Raw genomic sequence first — 25,982 nt, 5'->3', positions numbered from 1 at the left:
CCCCAGGCTGATAGCCAGGATCAAGCAGGAGAGGGCGTCGGTGATCTTGATAGCTCCTGCGTGGCCACGCAGGACTTGGTATGCAGATCTGGTGAATATGTCATCGGCTCCACCTTGGAAGCTACCTTTGAGACGAGACCTTCTTGTTCAGGGTCCGTTCGAACATCCGAATCTGGTTTCACTCCAGCTGACTGCTTGGAGATTGAACGCTTGATTTTATCGAAGCGAGGATTCTCAGATTCTGTGATCGATACTCTTGTTCAGGCCAGAAAGCCTGTGACTAGAAAGATTTACCACAAAATTTGGAAAAAATATATCTGTTGGTGTGAATCTAAAGGATTCCCTTGGGACAAGGTTAAGATTCCTAGGATTCTATCCTTCCTTCAAGAAGGATTGGAAAAAGGATTATCTGCAAGTTCCCTGAAGGGACAGATTTCTGCCTTGTCGGTATTACTTCACAAAAAGCTGGCAGCTGTGCCAGATGTTCAAGCCTTTGTTCAGGCTCTGGTTAGAATCAAGCCTGTTTACAAACCTTTGACTCCTCCTTGGAGTCTCAATTTAGTTCTTTCAGTTCTTCAGGGGGTTCCGTTTGAACCCTTACATTCCGTTGATATTAAGTTATTATCTTGGAAAGTTTTGTTTTTAGTTGCGATTTCTTCTGCTAGAAGAGTCTCAGAATTATCTGCTCTGCAGTGTTCTCCTCCTTATCTGGTGTTCCATGCAGATAAGGTGGTTTTACGTACTAAACCTGGTTTTCTTCCAAAAGTTGTTTCTAACAAAAACATTAACCAGGAGATTATCGTACCTTCTCTGTGTCCAAAACCAGTTTCAAAGAAGGAACGTTTGTTGCACAATTTGGATGTTGTTCGCGCTCTAAAATTCTATTTAGATGCTACAAAGGATTTTAGACAAACATCTTCCTTGTTTGTTGTTTATTCAGGTAAAAGGAGAGGTCAAAAAGCAACTTCTACCTCTCTCTCTTTTTGGATTAAAAGCATCATCAGGTTGGCTTACGAGACTGCCGGACGGCAGCCTCCCGAAAGAATCACAGCTCATTCCACTAGGGCTGTGGCTTCCACATGGGCTTTCAAGAACGAGGCTTCTGTTGATCAGATATGTAGGGCAGCGACTTGGTCTTCACTGCACACTTTTACCAAATTTTACAAGTTTGATACTTTTGCTTCTTCTGAGGCTATTTTTGGGAGAAAGGTTTTGCAAGCCGTGGTGCCTTCCATTTAGGTGACCTGATTTGCTCCCTCCCTTCATCCGTGTCCTAAAGCTTTGGTATTGGTTCCCACAAGTAAGGATGACGCCGTGGACCGGACACACCTATGTTGGAGAAAACAGAATTTATGTTTACCTTATAATTTTCTTTCTCCAACGGTGTGTCCGGTCCACGGCCCGCCCTGGTTTTTTTAATCAGGTCTGATATTTTATTTTCTTTAACTACAGTCACCACGGTACCATATGGTTTCTCCTATGCAAATATTCCTCCTTAACGTCGGTCGAATGACTGGGGTAGGCGGAGCCTAGGAGGGATCATGTGACCAGCTTTGCTGGGCTCTTTGCCATTTCCTGTTGGGGAAGAGAATATCCCACAAGTAAGGATGACGCCGTGGACCGGACACACCGTTGGAGAAAGAAATTTATCAGGTAAACATAAATTCTGTTTTCTCGCTGAGTCAAGTCTCTATTATTTTTGCAGTACATGCCTGTTTAATCCCTTTTTCTCATCTTTCCTACCACCATTAATTTATACTTATTCAGTATTGGTTTACTTAATAAATATTACACTTTAATATTTAGCTGTATATGTTAGTTTGTGTTGTTGGGTAGGTTGTCACCTGTAGATTATAGTGAGTGATTCTAAGCATATCCATTTCAGTCATTCTTCTGTATTTTATAGTGTTTCTTTTTGCTAGTCTATTCCCACTTAGCGTTTACGTTAATAGTCTTGTACTGATTGTGGCATACTTCAGCACATCCTATAGTATCTGCAAATCTGACTGTATTTTAATTAAAAGAAACAAAATGTGTCTTTTATAAGTTTGCCTATAATTGTATTTTTCTTCTCTAATTGGAATTATTTTAACTAATACATTTACAGGTTTCTCCACTTGAAATGAAGTGTATTATTTTAAAACTTGTTTATTCAGATAATCCGACCACTAGCTAGGAAAAAACAAATATTATGTGTGAATACAAAACACCTAAGTGCTAGTGTTTTCGCTCTCTCTCTTTCTCCCCCCCCCCCACACCTGTGGCACCTCTTTCCACGGCTTCATTCATTACTATTGGGAATTAAGAACCTGGCCACCAGGAGGAGGCAAAGACACCCCAGCCAAAGGCTTAAATACCTCCCCCACCTCCCTAATCCCCCAGTCATTCTTTGCCTTTCGTTACAGGAGGACGGCAGAGAAGTGCTGAAGATTGGAGTACTCTCTTATAGAGGCCAGTACTTTTCGGAATGGGACTGGAGTTTTAAGTAGTACTGTCAGCCTCTCAGTGAGAGCATGGATGAAAGTTAGAGTCCGGAGATGCAGGGTGAGTCTTTCTGCAAAACCATCACAACTTATATTAACAGCTCCACAAGCAATCGGAGTTGACGAGTTTCGATGCCTGATTTTTACACTCAAGTCCATGTCAGGAGCGAGGCTACTAACCTGTCACACTTGAAGGGCTGTGTTCCTGTTCCACGGCGTAGATTCTGGTAAGATTGTTTCATTTTTATCATATAATGATAACACAGAAGACAGGGTCACAGTGTGATGCCTTTTATCTTTAAAGAATCAAGGGTTAATATTCCTGGAAAGGGGATTATTGAACAGGAGGGGTTTATACATGATATTGTTTATTGTGTCATTACTGCGTTATGTGCGAGATGAGGCTCTGGCAATGTGTGGAACTTTTAGGTGACTTAAGGGAGTATGGCACTGCCCTTTTTTGTCTTGTTTTCTCCTTAGGCAGAGGCGGTTCCTGCCGGGCATTCCATGTGACTGGGTGTGGTTATCCATCTTCCTCTGTTGATTAGTGGCGCAGGAGACAAAACGGTTTCTGTAGTCCGGGTCATAGGAGGTGGTGAGTCCCCCGGCCATTGGAGGTTATAATGGTGCCTATTTATTAAGTTAATCTAGTCCTTAATAACAGCACAAGCTATGGAGGACTCTGACGCGTTAGTGGGCTCGTCCTTTTTAACTAGGTCTCATTCCTATGTTTATTGTGAGGAGTTTCTGGTAGATCAGCCTGCTCAACTATGTTCCATATGCCTTAATAAAGTTACGACATCTCGGAGGGGTCCCCGTCCTGTGATGTGCGTTCCCTGCATCCATCTCCTATTGCACATGCAGCGCCCCAGGATCCAACTATTACTCCTGCGGGAGAGATTCGTTGGCCGTCAGATTTTGCTGATCAACTGCAAACGGTGGTATTGAAAGTGATCCATGCCTTACCACGTTCTGCTAAGTGCAAGCGTCGACCCGGCCCAGGGGTTGTCATACGCCTGTGGAAATTTCTGAGGCATTATACGATGACGAGGCCCACTCCGACTCTTCGGAGGAGGCCCCTTCTGGGCTTGGAGTCCGTGTCGTCTAAACCTCCGGCTGCGGAGGAGCCGGACTTTAGTTTTAGGATGGAAAATTTGCGCTTTTTGCTGAGACAAGTGCTTGCTACTCTGGAAGTTCCGGAACCGAAACTTTCAGAAGAACCTGTGATTCCTAATCTTGATAAGGTATTTGAGGACAGGGTGGTGCCTCAGGCCTTCCCGGTTCCTGTTAATATGGCAAATATTATTAAGAATGAATGGGAGTGATTAGGTTCTTCCTTTTCCCCTTCTTCTTCCTTTAAGAAATGGTTCCCCATCGCTGGAGCTGTGGGGTACTGTCCCTAAGGTGGATGGTGCTACCTCCACGCTCGCAAAGCGGACAACTATTCCCCTGGAGGATAGTTTGTCGTTTAAAGAGCCCATGGATAAACAGTTGGAAAACATGTTAAGGAAAATGTTACAACACACAGGGTTTGTTTTTGATACAGGACAGGATTAAGGCGCTGAAGATCGCCAATTCTTTAATATGTGATGCCAATATGCAATTTATTCGCCTGAACACTAAGGTGTCAGGTTTATCTGTTTTAGCTCGCAGGGCTCTGTGGCTAAAGTCTTGGTCTGCGGACATGACCTCTAAGTTGAGGCTGTTGTCCCTGCCTTTTCAAGGAAAGATTCTGTTCGGTCCAGAATTAGATTCGATCATATCCACATTTACGGGAGGCAAGGGAGCTTTCCTACCGCAGGATAAGAAGGCTAAGCCTAAAGGATCTATTTTTCGTCGCTTTCGTGCGGACAAGGTCCAGCGCCAGCAGCTTGCCGCAAAAGGGGACCAGCTCAAGGGAACTTGGAAACCGGCACATTCTTGGAACAAGTCTAAGAATAGAAGAAGCCTGCCAAGACAAAATCGTCATGAAGGGGCAACCCCCGACCGGTCTCTAGACCAAGTAGGGGGCAGATTATCTCTCTTCTCAGAAGCATGGTTGCAGGACATTCAGGATCCTTGGGTTCTGGACGTTGTCACCCAGGGCTACAGGATAGGGTTCAGATCCCATCTGCCCATCTATATTATCGAGAGACTTGGTAGCCCGTAATTTCTAAATAACATTCTAAGGACAACACACTGGCACCTACATCAGACGTATATTAATGACAGACTGGTTCGGCGATTGATCTGTTACCGGACTGCACAGATTGTATAAATACACAGAGGGAGTGGGTGGTTATAGAAGGAAGATTAATAACGCTCCTAACCATATAAATCTCCATATTTAATGGCACGTATCGACTGCACACTGTTAGCATCATGTTAACAATCAGTAAATAACACCTAGATTAATTTATATATTTTGATATGTAGAAACATTGTGTTTAGATCAGGTTACCTTAGTAATGACATCAACATTCAGCTGTTACTAATTGTTGGGATTAGCTCTCAGATCATGCTGGGTTTTTTAATTAGTAGTCTCACACAGAGAATATGCCTGGGAGGGGTGGGCATCCAATTAACCTGTCATAGGAATAGAAAGGGTATGGTATATATAGCAAGTGTGTTATGTTTCATTTTATTGTATTAGCCTGAGGAAACAGCCCCTGAGAGGCTGAGAAACGCGTTGATTGATTTTAATAAATTATTGTTTTTATTAACACACTTGCTGCTGGGTGAGTTTATCTTTTGGCTGAGAGTGGATCCTGTTGACGTGGAAGCACAGTCTACTGGGCGGCTGAGAGGTCCCAGATTGCTACTATTGCACCTGAAGGTGCGCAACACACTGTAAGTGGAACCATTCATTATTATATCTGCCTGTCAAAATTGTGCTAGGCTATGGTAGCTCTGCTCTCTCACTCACAGGAATGACTGCCACATTCACTCACCATCTGACCTGTTGATAGAATTGCTGCATACAGTGAGCTGGACCACTGTTTTAGTTCCAGCTTGCCCCACTAGCACCATAGGGTGCTTTACCTTTGTGAGTACCCACTTTTTTATTACTCTGAGTATCCTGTTTACAGACGTTACTAGGCCATATTGGCGCCTCTGTGTTTTCTTCTCTTCAGATTATCTACCATCAGGGATTGACCATCCGTCAGACAGAGTGCTGCCTACCTATTGCATTACAAGAACTTTATATTTTGTTTTTACCTTGCTGCATTTTCATTTCATTATCTTTTTTTATTCATTTTTTAATTTTTTTTATTGTCTTTATCATTATTTTTTTTGTATATAGATATTTTGTGGTCTAGGGCTGTTATCATTTAAGGGATTGTATTCTTATTGTCATTAACACTAAGGAAGCACCCCCTATGGGAGTGTGTTGCTGTATTTCTCCCATTTTTTTATCTTGATCATTCAGATCAATCACAGCAGATATCCATGGATGCTCGGACTCGGATCTCTCTCTTGTGGTGGATTTGTCCGGAACCACTGTCCATGGAGACATCTTTCTTGAGACCATCCTGGGAGATTGTGACCACGGACGCGAGTCTGGCAGGATGGGGAGCTGTTTGGGGTGCCAGGATGGCACAAGGAAAATGGTCCCTGGAGGAGTCTCTCCTTCCGATAAATATTCTGGAACTCCGAGCAATCTACAATGCTCTGAAGGCATGGCCTCTTCTGGGGTCGTTCAGTTTCATCATATTCCAGACCGACATTACCTCGGTGGCTTAAATCAACCACCAGGGGGGTACGAGGAGCTCCCTATCTATAAGGAGGTGTCTCGGACATTGGGGTGGGCGGAGTCCCACAGCTGCTCACTCTCAGCGATTCACATTCCAGGTGTGGACAACTGGAAAGCAGACTTTATCAGCAGGCAATCCTTCCAACTGGGGGAATGGTCTCTTCACCTCGAAGTGTTTGCAGAGATGAGGTGAGGATCGCCGGAGATAGACCTCATGGTGTCCAGACTCAATTGCAAGCTACCCCGATATGGGTCGAGGTCCAGGGATCCTCAGGTAGAGCTTAATAGATGCCTTGGGGGTTCAGTCTAGCTTACATTTTTCCACCGCTACCACTTCTACATTGTGTAGTGGCACACATCAAACAGAAGCGAGCTTCTGCCATTCTGATTGCTCCATCGTGGCCATGGAGGACGTGGTTTGCGGATCTGGTGGGGATGTCATCCTCTCCGCTGTGGAAGTAACCCTGTTGCAGGGATCCTCTGGAACAGGGCCCCTTTCAACATCAAAATCTCGATTCTCTGAGGCTGACTGTGTGGAGATTGAACGCCTAGTCTTGGCCAAGAAAGACGTTTTACGGAAAGTGTGATTGATACTCTCATTCAGGCAAGGAAGCCAGTCACTCGTTGCATCTACCATAAGGTGTGGAGGACTTAATTGTCCTGGTGTGAGAAGCCTGGATATCCTTGGCATAAGATGAAGGTATCCAGGATTCTGTCTTTTCTCCAAGACTGTTTGAAGAAGGGTCTTTCCGCTAGTTCCTAAAAAGGGACCGATTTCGCCATTGTCTGTCTTGTTGCACAGGAGACTCGCTGAGCTCCCTAACATCCAATCCTTTGTTCAGGCTCTGTCTAGAATCAGGCCTGTCTTTAGACAGTCTGCTCCCCCATGGAGCTTAAACTTGGTCCTTAAGGTTTTGAAGAGGGTTCCGTTTGAGCCTATGCATTCCATTGACATTAAGATTCTGTCCTGGAAGGTTCTCTTCCTGTTGGACATTGCATCAGCACGCAGAGTATCTGAACTGGCTGCCTTGCAATGTGAGCCGCCTTATCTGGTTTTTCATGCGGATAAGGCTGTGCTTCGCACTGGTTTGGGGTTTCTTCCCAAGGTGTTGTCTAACCGTAACATCAATCAGGAAATAGTGGTGCCTTCTTTGTGCCCTAAGCCTTCTTCTTCTAAGGAGAGGTTACTTCATAATCTGGATGTGGTTTGTGCCCTGAAGTTCTATCTTCAGGTTACAAAGGATTTCAGACAGTCTACATCTCTTTTTGTGGTGTATTCAGGGAAGCGCAAGGGGCAGAAAGCCTCTTCTACTTCTTTGTCCTTTTGGTTGAGGAGCTTGATTCGCTTGGCCTATGAGACAGCGGGACATAAGCCTCCTCAGAGGATCACGGCTCATTCAACCAGAGCTGTGGCTTCTTCTTGGGCCTTCAAGAATGAGACCTCTATGGAGCAAATTTGTAAGGCCTTGTCCTCCTTACACACTTTTACTAAGTTTTACAAATTTGACATTTTTGCTTCTGCAGAAGCTGTTTCTTCTACAAGATACGACGAGTCCACGAATTTCATCCTTACTTGTGGGATATTATCCTCCTGCTAACAGGAAGTGGCAAAGAGCACCACAGCAGTTCTAAATATATGTATTGTACTTATATTTGCCATGAGTCAGGTTCATGTATTTCCTTCTGCAGACTGTCAGTTTCATATTTGGGGAATATAAACATTTTTTAAGAAATTTTTTCTTACCTGGGGTTTAGTCTTTTTTTCAATTGACTACTTCTTGCAAATTGCGGGCAGTATTAGGCCCGCGGGTGCGCCAAATGCTAAACTTTATTGCGTCATTCTTTGCGCGAGAATTTTTTTGCCTTGGAAAATAAGTCTATGACGCAACTTCGTCATTTCCGGCGTCATAGTTGACGCCGAAGCCTTACACACGGTTGTGTCATTTGTGACGCGAGTGTGTCATTTCCGGTTATTATTGGCGCCAAAAAAGTTTTCAGTTACGTTGTGCGTCATACTTGGCGCCAAACTTTTTCATTATTTAATACCCCATTGATGTTTGCCTCTTGCCTTTTTCTCCATCAAAGGGCTATGCTATTTGCATTTTTTCCCATTCCTGAAACTGTCATATAAGGAAATTGATAATTTTGCTTTATATATTGTTTTTTCTTTTACATTTTGCAAGATGTCTCAATCTGATCCTGCCTCAGAAGTTTCTGCTGGAACATTGCTGCCTGACATCGGTTCTATCTAAGCTAAGTGCATTTGTTGTAAGATTGTGGAAATTATTTCGCCGAATGTCATTTGTAATAGTTGTCATGATAAACTTTTACATGCAGATAGTGTGTCCATCAGTAATAGTACATTGCCAGTGGCAGTTCCTTCAACTTCTAATGTACATGATATACCTATGGATTTTAAAGAATTTGTTTCTGATTCTATCCAGAAGGCTTTGTCTGCATTTCCACCTTCTAATAAACGTAAAAGGTCTTTTAAAACTTCTCATTCAGTTGATGACATTTCAAATGACCAACAACATAATAATTTATCCTCTTCTGATGAGGATCTATCTGATACAGAAGATCCTTCCTCAGACATTGACACTGACAAATCTACTTATTTATTTAAAATAGAGTATATGCGTTCTTTATTAAAAGAAGTGTTAATTACTTTGGATATTGAGGTAACCAGTCCTCTTGACGTTCAGTCTAATAAACGTTTAAATGCTGTTTTTAAACCTCCTGTGGTTTCTCCAGGGGTTTTTCCTATTCCTGAGGCTATTTCTGATATGATTTCTAAGGAATGGAATAAGCCAGGTGGTACTTTTATTCCTTCTTCAAGGTTTAAAAAATTGTATCCTTTACCAGCAAATTCTATAGAGTTTTGGGAAAAAATCCCCAAAGTTGATGGGGCTATTTCTACTCTTGCTAAACGTACCACTATTCCTATGGAAGATAGTACTTCCTTTAAGGATCCTTTAGATAGGAAGCTTGAATCTTATCTAAGGAAGGCCTATTTATATTCAGGTCATCTTCTCAGACCTGCAATTTCTTTCGCTGATGTTGCGGCTGCATCAACTTTCTGGTTGGAGAATTTAGCGCAACAAGAATTGGATTCTGATGTATCTAGCATTATTCGCTTACTGCAATATGCTAATCATTTTATTTGTGATGCCATTTTTGATATTATCAAAATTGATGTTAGATCCATGTCTTTAGCTATATTAGCTAGAAGAGCTTTGTGGCTTAAATCTTGGAATGCTGATATGACATCGAAATCTAGATTACTATCTTTCTTTCCAAGGTAATAATTTATTTGGTTCTCATTGGGATTCTATTATTTCAACTGTCACTGGGGAAAAGGGAGTTTTTCTGCCTCAGGATAAAAAACCTAAGGGTAAATCTAAGGCTTCTAACCGTTTTCGTTCCTTTCGTCAAAATAAAGAACAAAAACTCAATCCTTCCCCCAAGGAATCTGTTTCCAATTGGAAGCCTTCCTCAAATTGGAATAAATCCAAGTCATTTAAGAAACCAAAGTCAGCCCCTAAGTCCGCATGAAGGTGCGGCCCTCATTCCAGCTCAGCTGGTAGGGGGCAGATTAAGGTTATTCAAGGATATTTGGATAAATTCTTTACAAAATCAATGGATTCAGAGCATTGTCTCTCAAGGGTATCAAATAGGATTCAGAGTAAGACCTCCTGTGAGAAGATTTTTTCTCTCGCGTATCCCAGCAAATCCAGTAAAAGCTCAGGCTTCCTGAAGTGTGTTTCAGACCTGGAGTCTTCAGGGGTAATCATGCCAGTTCCTTTTCAGGAACAAGGTTTGGGGTTTTATTCAAATCTGTTCATTGTCCCAAAGAAGGAAAATTTATTCAGACCAGTTCTGGATCTGAAAATTTTGAATCGTTATGTAAGAGTACCAACTTTCAAGATGGTGACTATAAGAACTATTCTGCCTTTTGTTCAGCGAGGACATTATATGTCCACAATAGACTTGCAGGATGCATACCTTCATATTCCGATTCATCCAGAACATTATCAGTTTCTGAGATTCTCTTTTCTAGACAAGCATTACCAATTTGTTGCTCTTCCATTTGACCTAGCAACAGCTCCAAGAATCTTTTCAAAGGTTCTAGGTGCCCTACTCTCTGTAATCAGAGAACAGGGTATTGCAGTGTTTCCTTATTTGGACGATTTCTTGGTACTAACTTAGTCTTTACGTTCTGCAGAATCTCACACAAATCAACTAGTGTTGTTTCTTCGGAAATATGGTTGGAGGATCAATTTACCAAAAAGTTTCTTGATTCCTCAGACAAGGGTCACCTTTTTAGGTTTACAGATAGATTCAGTGTCCATGACTCTGTCTCTAACAGACAAGAGACGTTTAAAATTGGTTGCAGCCTGCCGGCACCTTCAGTCTCAGTCATTCCCTTCAGTGGCTATGTGCATGGAAGTTTTAGGTCTCATGACTGCAGCATCAGACGCGATCCCATTTGCTCGTTTTCACATGAGACCTCTCCAGCTTTGTATGCTGAACCAATGGTGCAGGGATTATACAAAGATATCACAATTAATATCCTTAAATCCCAATGTACGACACTCTCTGACGTGGTGGATAGATCACCATCGTTTAGGGGGCTTCTTTTGTTTGGCCAACCTGAACTGTGATCACAACAGATGCGAGTCTTTCAGGTTGGGGAGCTGTTTGGGGATCTCTGACAGCACAAGGGGTTTGGAAATCTCAAGAGGCGAGATTACCAATAAATATTTTAGAACTCCGTGCAATTCTCAGAGCTCTTCAGTTTTGGCCTCTGTTAAAGAGAAAACCGTTCATTTGTTTTCAGACAGACAATATCACAACACTGGCATATGTCAATCATCAGGGTGGGACTCACAGTCCCCAAGCTATGATGAAGTATCTCGGATACTTGCTTGGGCTGAATCCAGCTCCTGTCTAATCTCTGCGGTGCATATCCAAGGTGTAGACAATTGGGAGGTGGATTATCTCAGCCGTCAGACTTTACATCCAGGGGAGTGGTCTCTCCATCCAGATGTGTTTTCTCAGATTGTTCAGATGTGTGGTCTTCCAGAGATAGATCTCATGGCCTCTCATCTAAACAAGAAACTTCCCAGATACCTGTCCAGGGATGTTCAGGCGGAAGCAGTGGATGCGCTGACACTTCCTTGGTGTTATCATCCTGCTTACATTTTCCCGCCTCTAGTTCTCCTTCCAAGAGTGATCTCCAAAATCATCATGGAACAATCATTTGTGTTGCTGGTGGCTCCAGCATGGCCACACAGGTATTGGTATGCGGATCTGGTTTGGATGTTCAGTTGCCAGCCTTGGCCACTTCCGTTAAGGCCAGACCTACTGTCTCAAGGTCCGTTTTTCCATCAGGATTTCAAATCATTAAATTTGAAGGTATGGAAATTGAACACTTAGTACTAAGTCATAGAGGTTTCTCTGACTTAGTGATTAATACTATGTTACAAGCTCGTAAATCTGTCTGTAGAAAGATTTATTATAGAGTTTGGAAGACTTACATTTGATGGTGTTCTTCTCATAAATTTTCTTGGCATTCTTTAGAATTCCTAGAATTTTACAGTTTCTTCAGGATGGTTTGGATAAGGGTTTGTCTGCAAGTTCCTTGAAGGGACAAATCTCTGCTCTTTCTGTTTTATTCACAGAAAGATTGCTAGACTTCCTGATATTCAATGTTTTGTACAGGCTCTAGTTCGTATTAAGCCTGTCATTAAACCAATTTCTCCTCCTTGGAGTCTTAATTTGGTTCTGAAGGCTTTACAGGCTCCTCCATTTGAGACTATGCATTCTTTGGAAATTAAACTACTTTCTTGGAAAGTGTTGTTCCTTTTGGCTATCTCTTCTGCTAGAAGAGTTTCTGAGCTTTCTGCTCTTTCTTGTGAGTCTCCTTTTCTGATTTTTCATCAGGATTAGGCAGTTTTGCGGACTTCTTTTCAATTTTTACCTAAGGTTGTGAATTCTAACATTAATAGAGAAATTGTTGTCCCTTCCTTGTGTCCTAATCCTAAGAATTGTTTGGAAAGATCCTTGCATTCTTTGGATGTGGTAAGAGCTTTGAAATATTATGTGGAAGCTACTAAAGATTTCAGGAAGACTTCCAGTCTATTTGTTTTATTTTCTGGTCCTAGGAAAGGTCAGAAGGCTTCTGCTATTTCCTTGGCTTCTTGGTTGAAACTTTTGATTCATCAAGCTTATTTGGAGTCGTGTCGGGCCCCGCCTCAGAGAATTACAGCTCATTCTACTAGATCAGTCTCCACTTCGTCGGCCTTTAAGAATGAAGCTTCAGTTGATCAGATTTGCAAAGCGGCAACTTGGTCCTCTTTTCATACGTTTACTAAATTCTACCATTTTTATGTATTTGCTTCTTCAGAAGCAGTTTTTGGTAGAAAAGTTCTTCAGGCAGCTTTTTCAGTTTGATTCTTCTGCTTTTGATTTGTTTTTTTCTTTCATTTATGAGAATAAACTTATTTTTTTGGGTTGTGGATTAATTTTTTCAGCGGAAAATGGCTGTTTTTATTTTTATCCCTCCCTCTCTAGTGACTCTTGCGTGGAGTTCCACATCTTGGGTATTGCTATCCCATACGTCACTAGCTCATGGACTCTTGACAATTGCATGAAATAAAACATAATTTATGTAAGAACTTACCTGATAAATTCATTTCTTTCATATTGGCAAGAGTCCATGAGGCCCACCCTTTTTATGGTGGTTATGATTTTTTGTATAAAGCACAATTATTTCCAAATTTCTTTTGTTGATGCTTTCTACTCCTTTCTTTATCACCCCACTGCTTGGCTATTCGTTAAACTGAATTGCGTGTGTGGTGAGGGGTGTATTTATAGGCATTTTGAGGTTTGGGAAACTTTGCCCCTCCCGGTAGGATTGTATATCCCATACGTCACTAGCTCATGGACTCTTGCCAATATGAAAGAAATGAATTTATCAGGTAGGTTCTTACATAAATTATGTTTTTCATTGAGGGGAGGAGAGTCCACGGCTCCCGCACGTATCTCCGATAGGCGGACCTAAATTTAATTTATCTTCTGGCACCATTTATACCCTGATATTTCTCCTACTCTTCCTTATTCCCTCGGCAGAATGACTAGGGGATGAGGTAGGTGGGGGAAGTATTTAAGACTTTGACTGGGATGTCTTTGCCTACTCCTGGTGGCCAGGTTCTTAATTCCCAACAGTAATGAATGAAGCCGTGGACTCTGCTCCCCTCGATGGTAATGAAATTATCAGGTAAGCATAATTTATGTTTTTTCATATTCTCCAGTCTTATCCTGTTGCCCTTATATTCACCTCTCTTTAATTTTTTTTCCTCCTTTGGTTTTCTGTGCTCATCTGTAAATCTTGTGTAGTCTAATCTCTCTCATTTTCATATTCGCTCTTCTTACCACCTATTTTTCATTCCAATGCATGCCTCAGCCTTGTTCTGCTGCTTTAATGTTATTTTGTTTTTCATTTAACTTTTTATAATAAATGACACACTTGTTGTAGTACTACAGATCATATAAATCAATTAACCCAATGACTTTTTGTTAAATCTGTTCCTTTTCAGGCTTTGGTTTGATGAGCTAATGGGTCTTTGGGTTTCAGTACAGAATCTTCCACAGTGGGAAGGGGTATGTACATTTCTCTAACTCAGCTGTGCATTTTATGTAGGCATGCTTCTAAAATTACTGGAGTACAAATAAACCCTGACACCTAAAAGAAAAGTTCTTAAAGGGACAGTCAACACCAGAATTTTTGTTGTTTAAAAAGATAATCACTTTATTACCCATTCCCCAGTTTTGCATAACCAACACTGTTATAGAAATACACTTTTCTCTTACATGGATTCATCCTTACTTGTGGGATATTCTCATTCCCTACAGGAAGTGGCAAAGAGAGCACACAGCAGAGCTGTCCATATAGCTCCCCCTCAGGCTCCGTCCCCCCAGTCATTCTCTTTGCCGCTCTAACAAGTAGCATCTCCACGGGAGGGTAAAGTGAATGTGGTGTTAGATTTGTAGTTTTTATTTCTTCAATCAAAAGTTTGTTATTTTAAAATAGTGCCGGTTTGTACTATTTACTCTGTGGCAGAAAGTGATGAAGATTTCTGCTGAGAGGAAAACGATTTTAGCATGTTGTAACTAAAATCCATTGCTGTTCCCACACAGGACTGTTGAGTACCAGAAAACTTCAGTTGGGGGGAACAGTTTGCAGGCTTAACTGCTTTAAGGTATGTTTCAGTCTTTTTTTGTAGTCAAGACTTAGTAATGCTAGAAGACTGACAAGAATCCCCATGTTGGAAAGGTAAGCCATATTCTGAGACTTGGTATAGAAGGAAGGCTTATTTGAAAGGGCTCAAACACTGGTGGACACTGTTAAGGGGCAATCGATTATTTTTTTACAAAAATCTGATATTTATACAAGTTTATATTACATTTGAAACACTTTTTTGGGGTTTATTCCACATGGCATATATTTAGACACCTATTTTGGCTTGGGAAGGCCCCACAACTCCAGAGTGAAGAGGGAGGGGGCCTGAAATTTGCGCCTCAGTTGCGCAGTTGATTTTACAGACGGCTTCATGCAGCTCCATGTGAAGAGTCCAGAGTTTACTTGAGGACTTCAGAAAGGCTTATTTTCGATCAAAACTAATCCCCAAGGAAGGTAGGGCCACAGCAGGGGCTGTGGCAGGGTGCTGTAGTTTGCTAACTGGTTGCCAGCTTTAATTTGCTCCGGTTTGGGCAGTAAGGGGTTAATTGACTTGAAATTTACTGTGCAATCATTTCAAAGCATTAGGATCATATGGTGAAAATTTCATAAAGATTGGATGATTTTTGGAGATTTAGTAAAAAAGTATGCGCTTTTTATTATTTAAAGGCACAGTACCGTTTTTTCAAAAATTGTATTTTACTGTATTTCAGTGCTGTCTAAGTCTGTTTAACATGTCTGAGCCTACAGATAGACCTTGTTCTATGTGTTTAATAGCCATGGCGGTACCCCCTTTACATTTGTTTTTAAAGTGTGCTAAGGTATCTAAACATTTTAACGACCATGCAGTGACACTTAAAAATGTAGCCCAAGATGATTCTTTAACGGAAGGTAACGAGGATAGTCCTCCTTCCTCTCCCCAAGTGTCGACACCAGTTACGCCCGCGCAAGCGATGCCCAGTACCTCTAGCGCATTGGCCCCTATTACATTACAACAATTAGCAGCAGTCATGGATAATTCCCTTGCGACCTTTCTATCCAAACTGCCAGTGTTTCCTAAAAAGCGTGATAGCTCAGTTTTAAGAACAGAGGATGAGCAATCAGAAGTTTTGGATGATTTATCTGTTGTACCCTCACAACACTGAAGTGGCAGTGAGGGATGTACTGTCCGAGGGAGAAATTTCTGACACAGGAAAGGTTTCTCAGCGGGCAGAATCAGATTCCTTAGCGTTTAAATTTAAGCTGGAACACCTCTGCGTACTGCTTAAGGAGGTTTTAGCTACACTGGATGATTGTGACCCCATGGTGGTCCCAGAAAAATTGTGTAAAATGCACAAGTTTCTAGAAGTCCCTGTATACACTGATGCATTTCCGATCCCGAAGAGGGTGCCGGATATTGTGACTAGGGAGTGGGAGACACCAGGTGTACCTTTTGTCCCCCCCCCCCATCTTTAAGAAAATGTTCCCCTTAACCGCCCCTTAGGCGGGACGCGTGGCAGACGGTCCCTAAGGTAGAGGGAGCAGTTTCAACACTAGCCAAGCGCACAACCATACCAATAGAAGACAGTTGTGCTTTCAAAGATCCTATGGATAAAAAATTAGAAGGTTTACTAAAGAAAATATTTGTTCAACAAGGTTTTCTTCTTCAACCGATTGCCTGCATTATTCCTGTAACTACTGCAGCGGCTTTTTGGTTTGAGGCGCTGGAGGAGTCGCTCCAGAGGGAGACTTCATACGACGAAGTCATGGATAGAATTCATGCTCTAAAGCTGGCTAATTCTTTTATCACAGATGCCGCTTTACAATTAGCTAAGTTAGCGGCGAAAAATTCTGGTTTTGCCATTATGGCGCGAAGAGTGCTTTGGCTCAAATTGTGGTCGGCTGACGTGTCGTCCAAAACAAAACTACTAAATATTCCTTTCAAGGGAAAGACCCTATTCGGCCCCGAGTTGAAAGAAATTATTTCGGATATCACTGGGGGAAAGGGCCATGCCCTTCCACAAGATAGACCGTTTAAGGCCAAAAACAAGGCTAATTTTCGCTCCTTTCGTAACTTCAGGAGCGGACTTGCTTCAACCTCTGCAACCGCAAAGCAAGAGGGTAACGCTTCCCAGCCCAAAGCTACCTGGAAGCCTTTGCAGGGCTGGAACAAGGGTAAACAGGCCAAGAAGCCTGCGGCTGCTACCAAGACAGCATGAAGGGGTAGCCCCCGATCCGGGACCAGATCTAGTAGGGGGCAGACTTTCTCTCTTTGCTCAGGCTTGGGCAAGAGATGTTCCAGATCCCTGGGCATTAGAAATTGTTGCTCAGGGGTATCTTCTAGAATTCAAGGACTCTCCTCCAAGGGGAAGGTTCCACATTTCTCGTTTGTCTTCAGACCAGACAAAGAAACAGGCGTTCTTACGCTGTGTAGAAGATCTTCTAAAGATGGGAGTGATACACCCAGTTCCAATTGCAGAACAAGGACTGGGCTTTTACTCAAACCTGTTTGTAGTTCCCAAAAAGGAAGGAACTTTCAGGCCAATCCTGGATCAAAAAATTCTAAACAAATTCCTCAGAGTTCCATCATCCAAGATGGAAACCATTCGGACAATCTTACCAATGATCCAGGAAGGTCAATATATGACTACCGTGGATTTAAAGGATGCGTACCTACATATTCCTATCCACAAAGATCCTCATCAGTTCCTAAGGTTCGCCTTTCTGGACACGCATTACCAGCTCGTGGCCCTTCCTTTCCGCTCCCAGAATTTTCACAAAGGTGCTAGGCTTCCCTTCTAGCGTTACTAAGACCGCGGGGCATTGCAGTAGCACCTTATCTGGACGACATCTTAATACAGGCGTTGTCTTTTCACAGAGCCAAGGCTCATACGGACATTGTTCTGGCCTTTTTAAGGTCTCACGGGTGGAAGGTGAACGTAGAAAAAAGTTCTCTGTCCCCGCTCACAAGGGTTCCCTTCCTGGGAACACTAATAGACTCGGTAGAAATGAAAATATTTCTGACAGAGGTCAGGAAGTCAAAGCTTTTAACTACTTGCCGAGTTCTTCATTCCATTCCTCGGCCTTCTGTAGCTCAGTGCATGGAGGTAATCGGATTAATGGTTGCGGCAATGGACGTTGTCCCTTTTGCCCGAATTCATCTCAGACCACTGCAACTGTGCATGCTCAAACAGTGGAATGGGGATTATGCAGATTTGTCTCCTCAAATACAAATGGACCAGAAAACCAGAGATTCTCTTCTCTGGTGGTTGTCTCAGGATCACCTGTCTCAGGGAATGTGCTTCCGCAGACCGGAGTGGATCATTGTCACGACCGATGCCAGTGTGTTAGGCTGGGGTGCGGTCTGGGACTCCCTGAAAGCTCAGGGCCTATGGTCTCGGGAAGAATCTCTCCTCCCGATAAACATTTTGGAACTGAATGCGATATTCAACACGCTACAGGCATGGCCTCAACTAGCGGAGGCCAAATTCATCAGATTTCAGTCGGACAACATCACAACTGTAGCGTACATCAATCATCGGGGAGGAACAAAGAGTTCCCTAGCGATGAAGGAAATAACCAAGATCATCAAATGGGCGGAGGATCACTCCTGCCACCTATCTGCAATTCACATCCCAGGAGTAGACAACTGGGAGGCGGATTTTCTGAGTCGTCAGACTTTTCACCCGGGGGAGTGGGAACTCCACCCGGAGGTTTTTGCTCAGCTGACCCAGCTATGGGGCATTCCAGAATTGGATCTGATGGCGTCCCGTTAGAACACCAAACTTCCCCTTTACGGATCCAGGTCCAGGGACCCCAAGGCGGCATTGATAGATGCTCTAATAGCGCCTTGGTCCTTCAGTCTAGCTTATGTCTTTCCACCGTTTCCTCTTCTCCCTCGGCTAGTAGCCAGAATCAAACAGGAGAAGGCTTCGGTAATTCTGATAGCGCATGCGTGGCCACGCAGGACTTGGTATGCAGACCTAGTGGACATGTCATCGGTTCCACCATGGAAGCTGCCATCGAGGCAGGATCTTCTAATACAGGGTCCATTCAAGCATTCAAATCTAGTTTCTCTGCAACTGACTGCTTGGAGATTGAACGCTTAATTCTAGCTAAGCATGGGTTCTCTGAATCAGTTATAGATACTCTGATCCAGGCCAGAAAGCCTGTCACCAGGAAAATTTACCATAAGATATGGCGGAAATATCTTTGTTGGTGTGAATCCAAAGGTTACTCGTGGAGTAAGATTAGGATTCCAAGGATATTGTCTTTTCTCCAAGAAGGATTGGAGAAGGGATTGTCAGCTAGTTCCTTAAAGGGACAGATATCTGCTCTGTCTATCCTGTTACACAAGCGTCTGGCAGCAGTACCAGACGTTCAGGCGTTTGCACAGGCTCTAGTTAGAATCAAGCCTGTCTATAAACCTGTGGCTCCTCCATGGAGTCTAAATTTAGTTCTTTCAGTTCTTCAAGGGGTTCCGTTTGAACCTTTACATTCCATAGATATTAAGTTATTATCTTGGAAAGTTTTGTTTTTGGTAGCTATTTCTTCTGCTCGAAGAGTTTCAGAATTGTCTGCTTTGCAGTGTAATTCACCCTATCTGGTGTTCCATGCAGATAAGGTTGTTTTGCGTACCAAACCTGGTTTCCTTCCAAAAGTGGCTTCTAATAAGAATATTAACCAGGAAATCATTGTTCCTTCTCTGTGCCCTAATCCAGTTTCTAAGAAGGAACGATTGTTACACAATCTTGATGTGGTTCATGCTTTAAAATTCTATTTAAAAGCAACTAAAGATTTCAGACAAACATCATCCTTGTTTGTTGTCTATTCTGGTAAGAGGAGAGGTCAAAAAGTGACTGCTACCTCTCTTTCCTTCTGGCTGAAAAGCATCATCCGATTGGCATATGAGATTGCTGGACAGCAGCCTCCTGAACGAATTACCGCTCATTCCACCAGAGCTGTGGCTTCCACATGGGCTTTCAAGAATGAGGCTTCTGTTGAACAGATTTGTAAGGCAGCGACTTGGTCTTCACTGCATACTTTTGCCAAATTTTACAAATTCGATACTTTTGCTTCTTCGGAGGTTATTTTTGGGAGAAAGGTCTTGCAAGCAGGGGTGCCTTCCGTTTAGATTACCTGACTTGTTCCCTCCCTTCATCCGTGTCCTAAAGCTTTGGTATTGGTATCCCACAAGTAAGGATGAATCCGTGGACTGGATACACCATGTAAGAGAAAACAGAATTTATGCTTACCTGATAAATTACTTTCTCTTACGGTGTATCCAGTCCACGGCCCGCCCTGGCAATTAAGTCAGGTTCAAATTTATTTTTGTAAAACTACAGTCACCACTGCACCCTATGGTTTCTCCTTTTTCTCCTAACCGTCGGTCGAATGACTGGGGGGGCGGAGCCTGAGGGGGAGCTATATGGACAGCTCTGCTGTGTGCTCTCTTTGCCACTTCCTTTAGGGAATGAGAATATCCCACAAGTAAGGATGAATCCATGGACTGGATACACCGTAAGAGAAAGTAATTTATCAGGTAAGCATAAATTCTGTTTTTACCTCTGTAATTACCTTGTATCTAAGCCTCTGCAAACTGCCCCCTTATTTTAGTTCTTTTGACAGACTTGCATTTTAGCCAATCAGTGCTCAGTCCAGGGTAACTTCACGTGCATGAGCTCAATGTTATCTGTACGAATAACATGAACTAATGCCCTTTAGTGATCAAAATGCATTCAGATTAGAGGCAGTCTTTAATGTCTAAGAAATTAGCATATGAACCTCCTAGGTTTAGCTTTCAACTAAGAATACCAAGAGAAGAAAGCAAAATTAGTGATAAAAGTAAATTGGAAAGTTGTTTAAAATTACATTCCCTATTTAAATCATGAAAGTTTTTTTTGGGACTTGACTGTCCCTTTAAATGACTATTGAATACAGTAAATTTGCATAATCTACAAATGCATAATTTTTTATTCTATTTTTGTATTTTATTTCCACTCATGTATCATGTGACAACCATCAGCCAATCACAAATGCATATGTTTATATTCTTTGAATTCTTGCACATGCTCACTAGGAGCTGGTGACTCAAAAAGTGGAAATATAAAAAGACTGTGCACATTTTCTTAATGGGAGTAAAATGGAAAGTTATTTAAAATTTAATGTGCTATCTGAATCATAAAAGTTTATTTTTCTTCTTAAACGGGGAAAGTCCACAGCTGCATTCATTACTTTTGGGAAATACAGAACCTGGCCACCAGGAGGAGGTAAAGACACCCCATCCAAAGGCTTAAATACCTCCCCCACTTCCCTCATCCCCCAGTCATTCTTTGCCATTCATCAGACGCGTCTTTGTGTCTTGCTGAGGCATGTGTTGGCAGCGTTAGAGGAGCCCAGTTCTGACGAGTCGTTGGTTCCTCAGTCTTCTGCTCCAGACGGCAAGCAATGTTAGACGAGTGGAGAGATAAAGATCATTATCCTTGTCGTCTCCCTTTTTTTTTTGTGTATCTTATTCCCAGTTCTGAGCTTTTGGAGGAATTGGGTCTCTGACTTGCTGTTAGTGTGTCCTTTCTTCCTGGGCATTCACCTGCGGGTGCTGCCTTCCTTTTATTTTTATTTTTTTAAAGTTAATATTCTTTTATTGAGGTTTTTAAAGCTTACAAAACATATTGAAAATACAATTTACAGAAAGTGACAATCCATATTTTCCAAGTAGAATCATAATATACGTTAGCCTGTCTTCTGCTTGTAGACCATTCAGATTATTAGAATTACAACTAAACATTGAAATAAAATATTTCTGTGATATCTATATATGAACTAACAGTGTACAACATTCTTTAGAAAGTAAAAAGGAAACCATTTTCTTTAGCATATGTTTTCTAGCATCTGATATTTGAAAATGCAGAGAAAAGAATAATTGTGAACATTAACTGGCAGTATGTACTTAAACAGTAAAAGATAATGATTGCATTATAAATACAAATATAAACATATGAACACATGGAGGAGTTAGCATTATTACATAATACAATTCATAAACTATGAAACTAGGGAAGTACAATATATTTGACTATATCAACTTCATACTACATACATACTACTATTATTGGCTGTAGCACAGGTACATATACAATAATTCTAGTTGTCAGTATAGTAAATAGGGTAATGTGAGTCATAGGAGACATAACCACACTAAGTTCGATGTACAAGGAATATATATGGACATCTAGAATTATAGCAAAAGAATATCAGGGAGAGTTATAAAAAGTAATTGCTGATGGGTATCAGAGTCACATTATAAAGATCTACCCTATCTAGTATAGAACATCGTAGCTCCCTATCTAAAATTACAAAGACTTATAGGGATTTAGGATATAATTTCCCCTCATAAGTGAAAACATGTGTATGAATAGGCAATTAGAAGCAAAAACTGGTGCGATACAACACAACATTTAAGACACAAGATATGTAAGGTAAACTGTAGGATCTAGAGCATAACATTGGGTGTAGTCAAGACCGTTTAACAGAGAAGGGTAAAACGGCTGTATAACTTGTGTATAATCTTGTTGCTGATGAAGCCCGGGCATTAAACTCCACTCAACCAACTCCAGAGGCGACAAACTGGGTCATAGTCTGTAAATAATAACAGAGGGGTATTGGTTTAGGGACCGCCACTTGACAGGGAAATCTGATCTGCTAGAATTACCGTCCAGCAGTGGGTTTAAGAGAACAATTGTCCCATGTCTCACAGAGCATTGCCTCTCACTGATTCCAGCGTATCGTCAGTAATCTCTTTGCTCTCTCTGCACTGCAGGGGTGCGACTGCTAACCCTCCTTGCATTTGTTGTATTGCCTCCATGTATCAGGAAGCCGGCCGCACCATCCCGACTTTCGGCTAGATAGGGATCTGTAGGCAATCCACTATGCTGCGCAACAACACCAGATCCAGCTGCGATATAAGGATGTCCATGTTTCCTTTTAGGTAATGTTGAATTTGGCTCTGTTTCTGTCTCTCCAGAATGTAGAAAGCAACTCTGAGGCTTTTCAGGTAAAGGGTAGGAAATCCTTGCATTTGTTTGCGGTTCCGTATCATGCAGCATGCCATCCCCTCTCTCCGCCATCTTAGTTGTACTGATGTCTCCCACCACATATGAATTTCTGACTATGTGTATAGGCTCAGAAAAATTGCTTTGCATCTGTTGGTTCAACTCTGCGAGAAGTACTTGTATCTGATTATGATAGTCCTCCTCTATGGTTAAAATATAAAGTGTAGCTAGCGTGGTCTCAGTAAATCAGCTGAATAGCCGCTCTAACCCGGGGGGGGGGGGGGGGCAGGCTAGATCAGGTCCCCAATAGCGCATATGAAGTTAACTTGGTGTGCCAGATCCACCTTGTTATGGAGTAGCTAAATATCACAAATATAAAATGAGAGCTACCATCTTAGATATTTGATGGCTTTGTCAGATTGTTTGATTGTTTAGGGATCTTCATTAGTTGCAACTGATCATGGCTGCATCCAAGCCATGCCCCACCTTCCTTTTTTTTTTTTTTTATCCGGTTAGGATGTATTTTATTTCTTTTTGTGAGCTTAAGACTGTTGTAGTTTTTCCCTTTGGAAAACTTTTTCTTCTCTGGGATTTGATACTGGCGATTTTGTGTTCGGGATAGCTATCCTTCCGCAGAAGTAAAAAAAAAAAAAAAGGAAACAAAGTTGAGACATGGTTTAGGTCTCAGAGGCTACATGTCTACTGTTTGTCTGTTTATTTAGTCTGCTAGGGCTTAGACCTTTCAGTGGCCTTGAACAGTTCTGTCACGCCTTGTATATCAGGCTGGTCCTGGTTGGGTACTAGTTATCTCTGTTCCTTGGGGCCCATATCAGACACGTTGTGCCCTTGACAACATGCTGGTCCTACTTGGGTACTGAGTTTGCTTAGACTGAGTTTGCTTACTTCTTGTTAAGAATTTGTTTTCTTGTTCTACAAGTTATGAAGGCCATTCTATCCAAGATGTCAGACTGGTCCTAGTTTATTCATCTCGGTGGGGTGTCAAATGTTTGATGTACTCAGTCCTATTTGTCCTGTCCCTGCATAACTAGCAGGGTTAGCTGGGATTACGGATCCTGCTATGACAGTATACTTGAGGGTTCCTGAGGTCCTTGATTCCACCCTTCGATACGGGAGGGGGTTCAAATGACTCCATAGAGATCTTCCGTACCTGGTTTAAGGGGGTTTTACTTCTCCTCTATGGTACTTCATTCCATATTGCATTGTCCTGATTAGTTCCGATCCCTTTCAACAGTACCTCTTCCTTATGGTCGAGGTTGGTTGTGTATTTCGTTTCCCCTTTCCTTGGGGTCAGTCTTCGTGTCGTCTGATTGAGGAAATCTGGTCCTTAGGGTCCTCTTCTGATCCTATAATTTTTGGGATCTGGGGGGATTGTATGTTGTCTCTTTTACATATATACGGTTGCCCCTGCTTGGCTGATTTGGCTTGGTTCCGTTGCTTGCTAGGAGTTTTAGGATGCTTGTTTATTCGTCAATTCCTTGAGCCGTAGCGCCCCCCTGGAGGTTGATCCAGAGTGGATCTTTAGAGACTGTCTTATTCTCTCAAACAGAGATTACTTTCTAGTTTGAGTTCTGATCTCTTTTGGGTCCTGCCTTCGTCTTAATTGGTGGGTGTGGATCGAGAGGCCCGTTGGGGATGAGTGCTCAATCTCTGGGGTACTTACATGGGAGATCAGTGTTTAAAACCCTGTGGGGGCATGGCTGTGATTGCATCAATATTGGTGCAAGATCATCTTCAGATGGAGTTATCTTGTGGATGTTTCTCAATGGTTATTAGTTTGGATCCAGTTCCGGGTGTCCGGTCTTTTAACCTAGTCCGGGCCGGTTGAGTAACAGGTTGGGGTTCCCGATCCTGGGAAAATCTCCTTGTTCCTACTGGCTGCTTCTTTTTATTTCCTTCCGGATAAATGGGAATTTCTCTGAGCTGGCTGTAGTGGCTGGATGGTTACCTTATTTGCCTAGCAAATTGATTTACAGCTATTTGTGCCTTGCATGTGTGCTAGCAAGCTGTTGAGTCTTCGATTTCCTTCTATTATGAGAGAATTTGGTATACTGCATCTATCCTGTTGGCTCCTCCGGAGGTAGTTTTCCTCCTCTGATCTCGGAGTTCAGTGGGGTTTGCTTCCCTGCTTTGCGTGCAGGACATCATGAGTTCGTGTCCACCTGGAAGGTTGGATTTTCATGTTGCATACGATTCTGATAGTTGTTAGTCAAGGGTCTCTCTTGGTTGAGTGTCCCTTTCCCTCCGGTTCTGAAGAGAGTTGTGGATAGGTATCTCGGAACTCGAGCTAGTTTCTCTGGGGGTTGGTGCCTCTTCCTCCTTACTTTCCTGGGGATCTCGTGGCTGGAGATTAGTTGCTGATCTCTGGGTCTGGTCGTTACGGGTAATTGTTGTTCTCCCTTGTCCTTTGGACTTTACTAATTGCTTCGGTGCTGGTACTGTTTTGCTCAGAGTAGGGGTCAGGAATTCTGATTGTTCTGTTGAGCATCGACCGCGTATCATGAGGAGCTACTGAGTGCTCTTTCTTACGTGGGAGGCCTCGTGGTGGAACCTTCCCTCTGCGAGTTGCTGGTTTTTATTCTTGGTCAGGGGGCTGTCCTCCCTTCCCTGTTTTCTTGTAGGGGAGGAGTTGATCCGCATTGTTTTCAGAGTTTTTCTCTCCCAGGAAGGTTCTGGTACAAATTTCCTAACTACCTTGTTGTCTAGTTTTTGAAGGCTTGACGCTTAGTTGGATCGCTTATCAGATGACGAATATTCCTATCTGTTTTGTCTGTTCTGCTCCCAGGGTTTTTTATTTGGCCCTCGGGTGTTTAGTTTTCTTAGTACTGGATAGCGCTCTGTGGTAAATTAGAGGGTTCTACCTTTTGTCCTTTTTGGACTTCGATTCTGGTTAAGGCTTTACATTGGTTCTTTGGGATCCATGTAGGAGGTGGTCTGGAACTTCCTTCTGTTGCTCTCCTCTGTCGGTAGAGTATTTTCTACGCGACTTTGTCCTATTACAGCCTTGTAGTCTGCTTTTTTTTAGTTATGCTCGGGGCTTCTGTCTTTGTTTGCCCTTGATTTTGGGGGTTTGTTTTGGTGATCCTTTTGGACTTTCTTATCTGATTCTTCCTTCATCATCATCATCATCATCATCTTCTTCTGGGAGAATCTGGTGGGGAATTTTGGTGTCCCCCTTCCCATTGGTCATGAAAAAGTTTTCCTTGGCGGGCTTCAAGTCAACTGGACTTTTGTCTCCTCAGAGGCTTTTGTGCTCAGTTGAGTCTAGTGATCTGAGTGGTCTCTAGCAAGGATCTTTATGGTTCTATCTGATGGGCAGTTACTTGGTCCTCTTCCTTTTTTGTCCCTTCATCTGTTGACGTAGTTTTTTTATCGGGAGTTAGGGTTATAGCAGGCTGTGGTGCCCTCAGCATTTTTTCTTCCCGCCCGTTTTGCATTCAGTGTCCTCTATAGCTTGGGTATTGATTTCCCAAAAG

General features: G+C 42.4%; 1 protein-coding gene across 1 annotated transcript in view; it reads left to right on the top strand.

Moving 5' to 3' along the window:
* The window catches only part of PSME4 (proteasome activator subunit 4), a gene marked incomplete in the record, with an annotated part of 938,614 nt that overhangs the window by 336,388 nt on the left and 576,244 nt on the right, over positions 1–25,982 (top strand). The window contains 1 exon segment of the mRNA XM_053712692.1: positions 13,818–13,881. Coding sequence (XP_053568667.1) covers positions 13,818–13,881 — 64 coding nt within the window.

Source organism: Bombina bombina, chromosome 4 (assembly GCF_027579735.1).
Source record: "Bombina bombina isolate aBomBom1 chromosome 4, aBomBom1.pri, whole genome shotgun sequence".
NCBI lineage: Eukaryota > Metazoa > Chordata > Amphibia > Anura > Bombinatoridae > Bombina > Bombina bombina.
The sequence above is the reverse complement of the archived record's forward strand: the minus strand, read 5'-3'. Positions and strand labels throughout refer to the sequence as shown.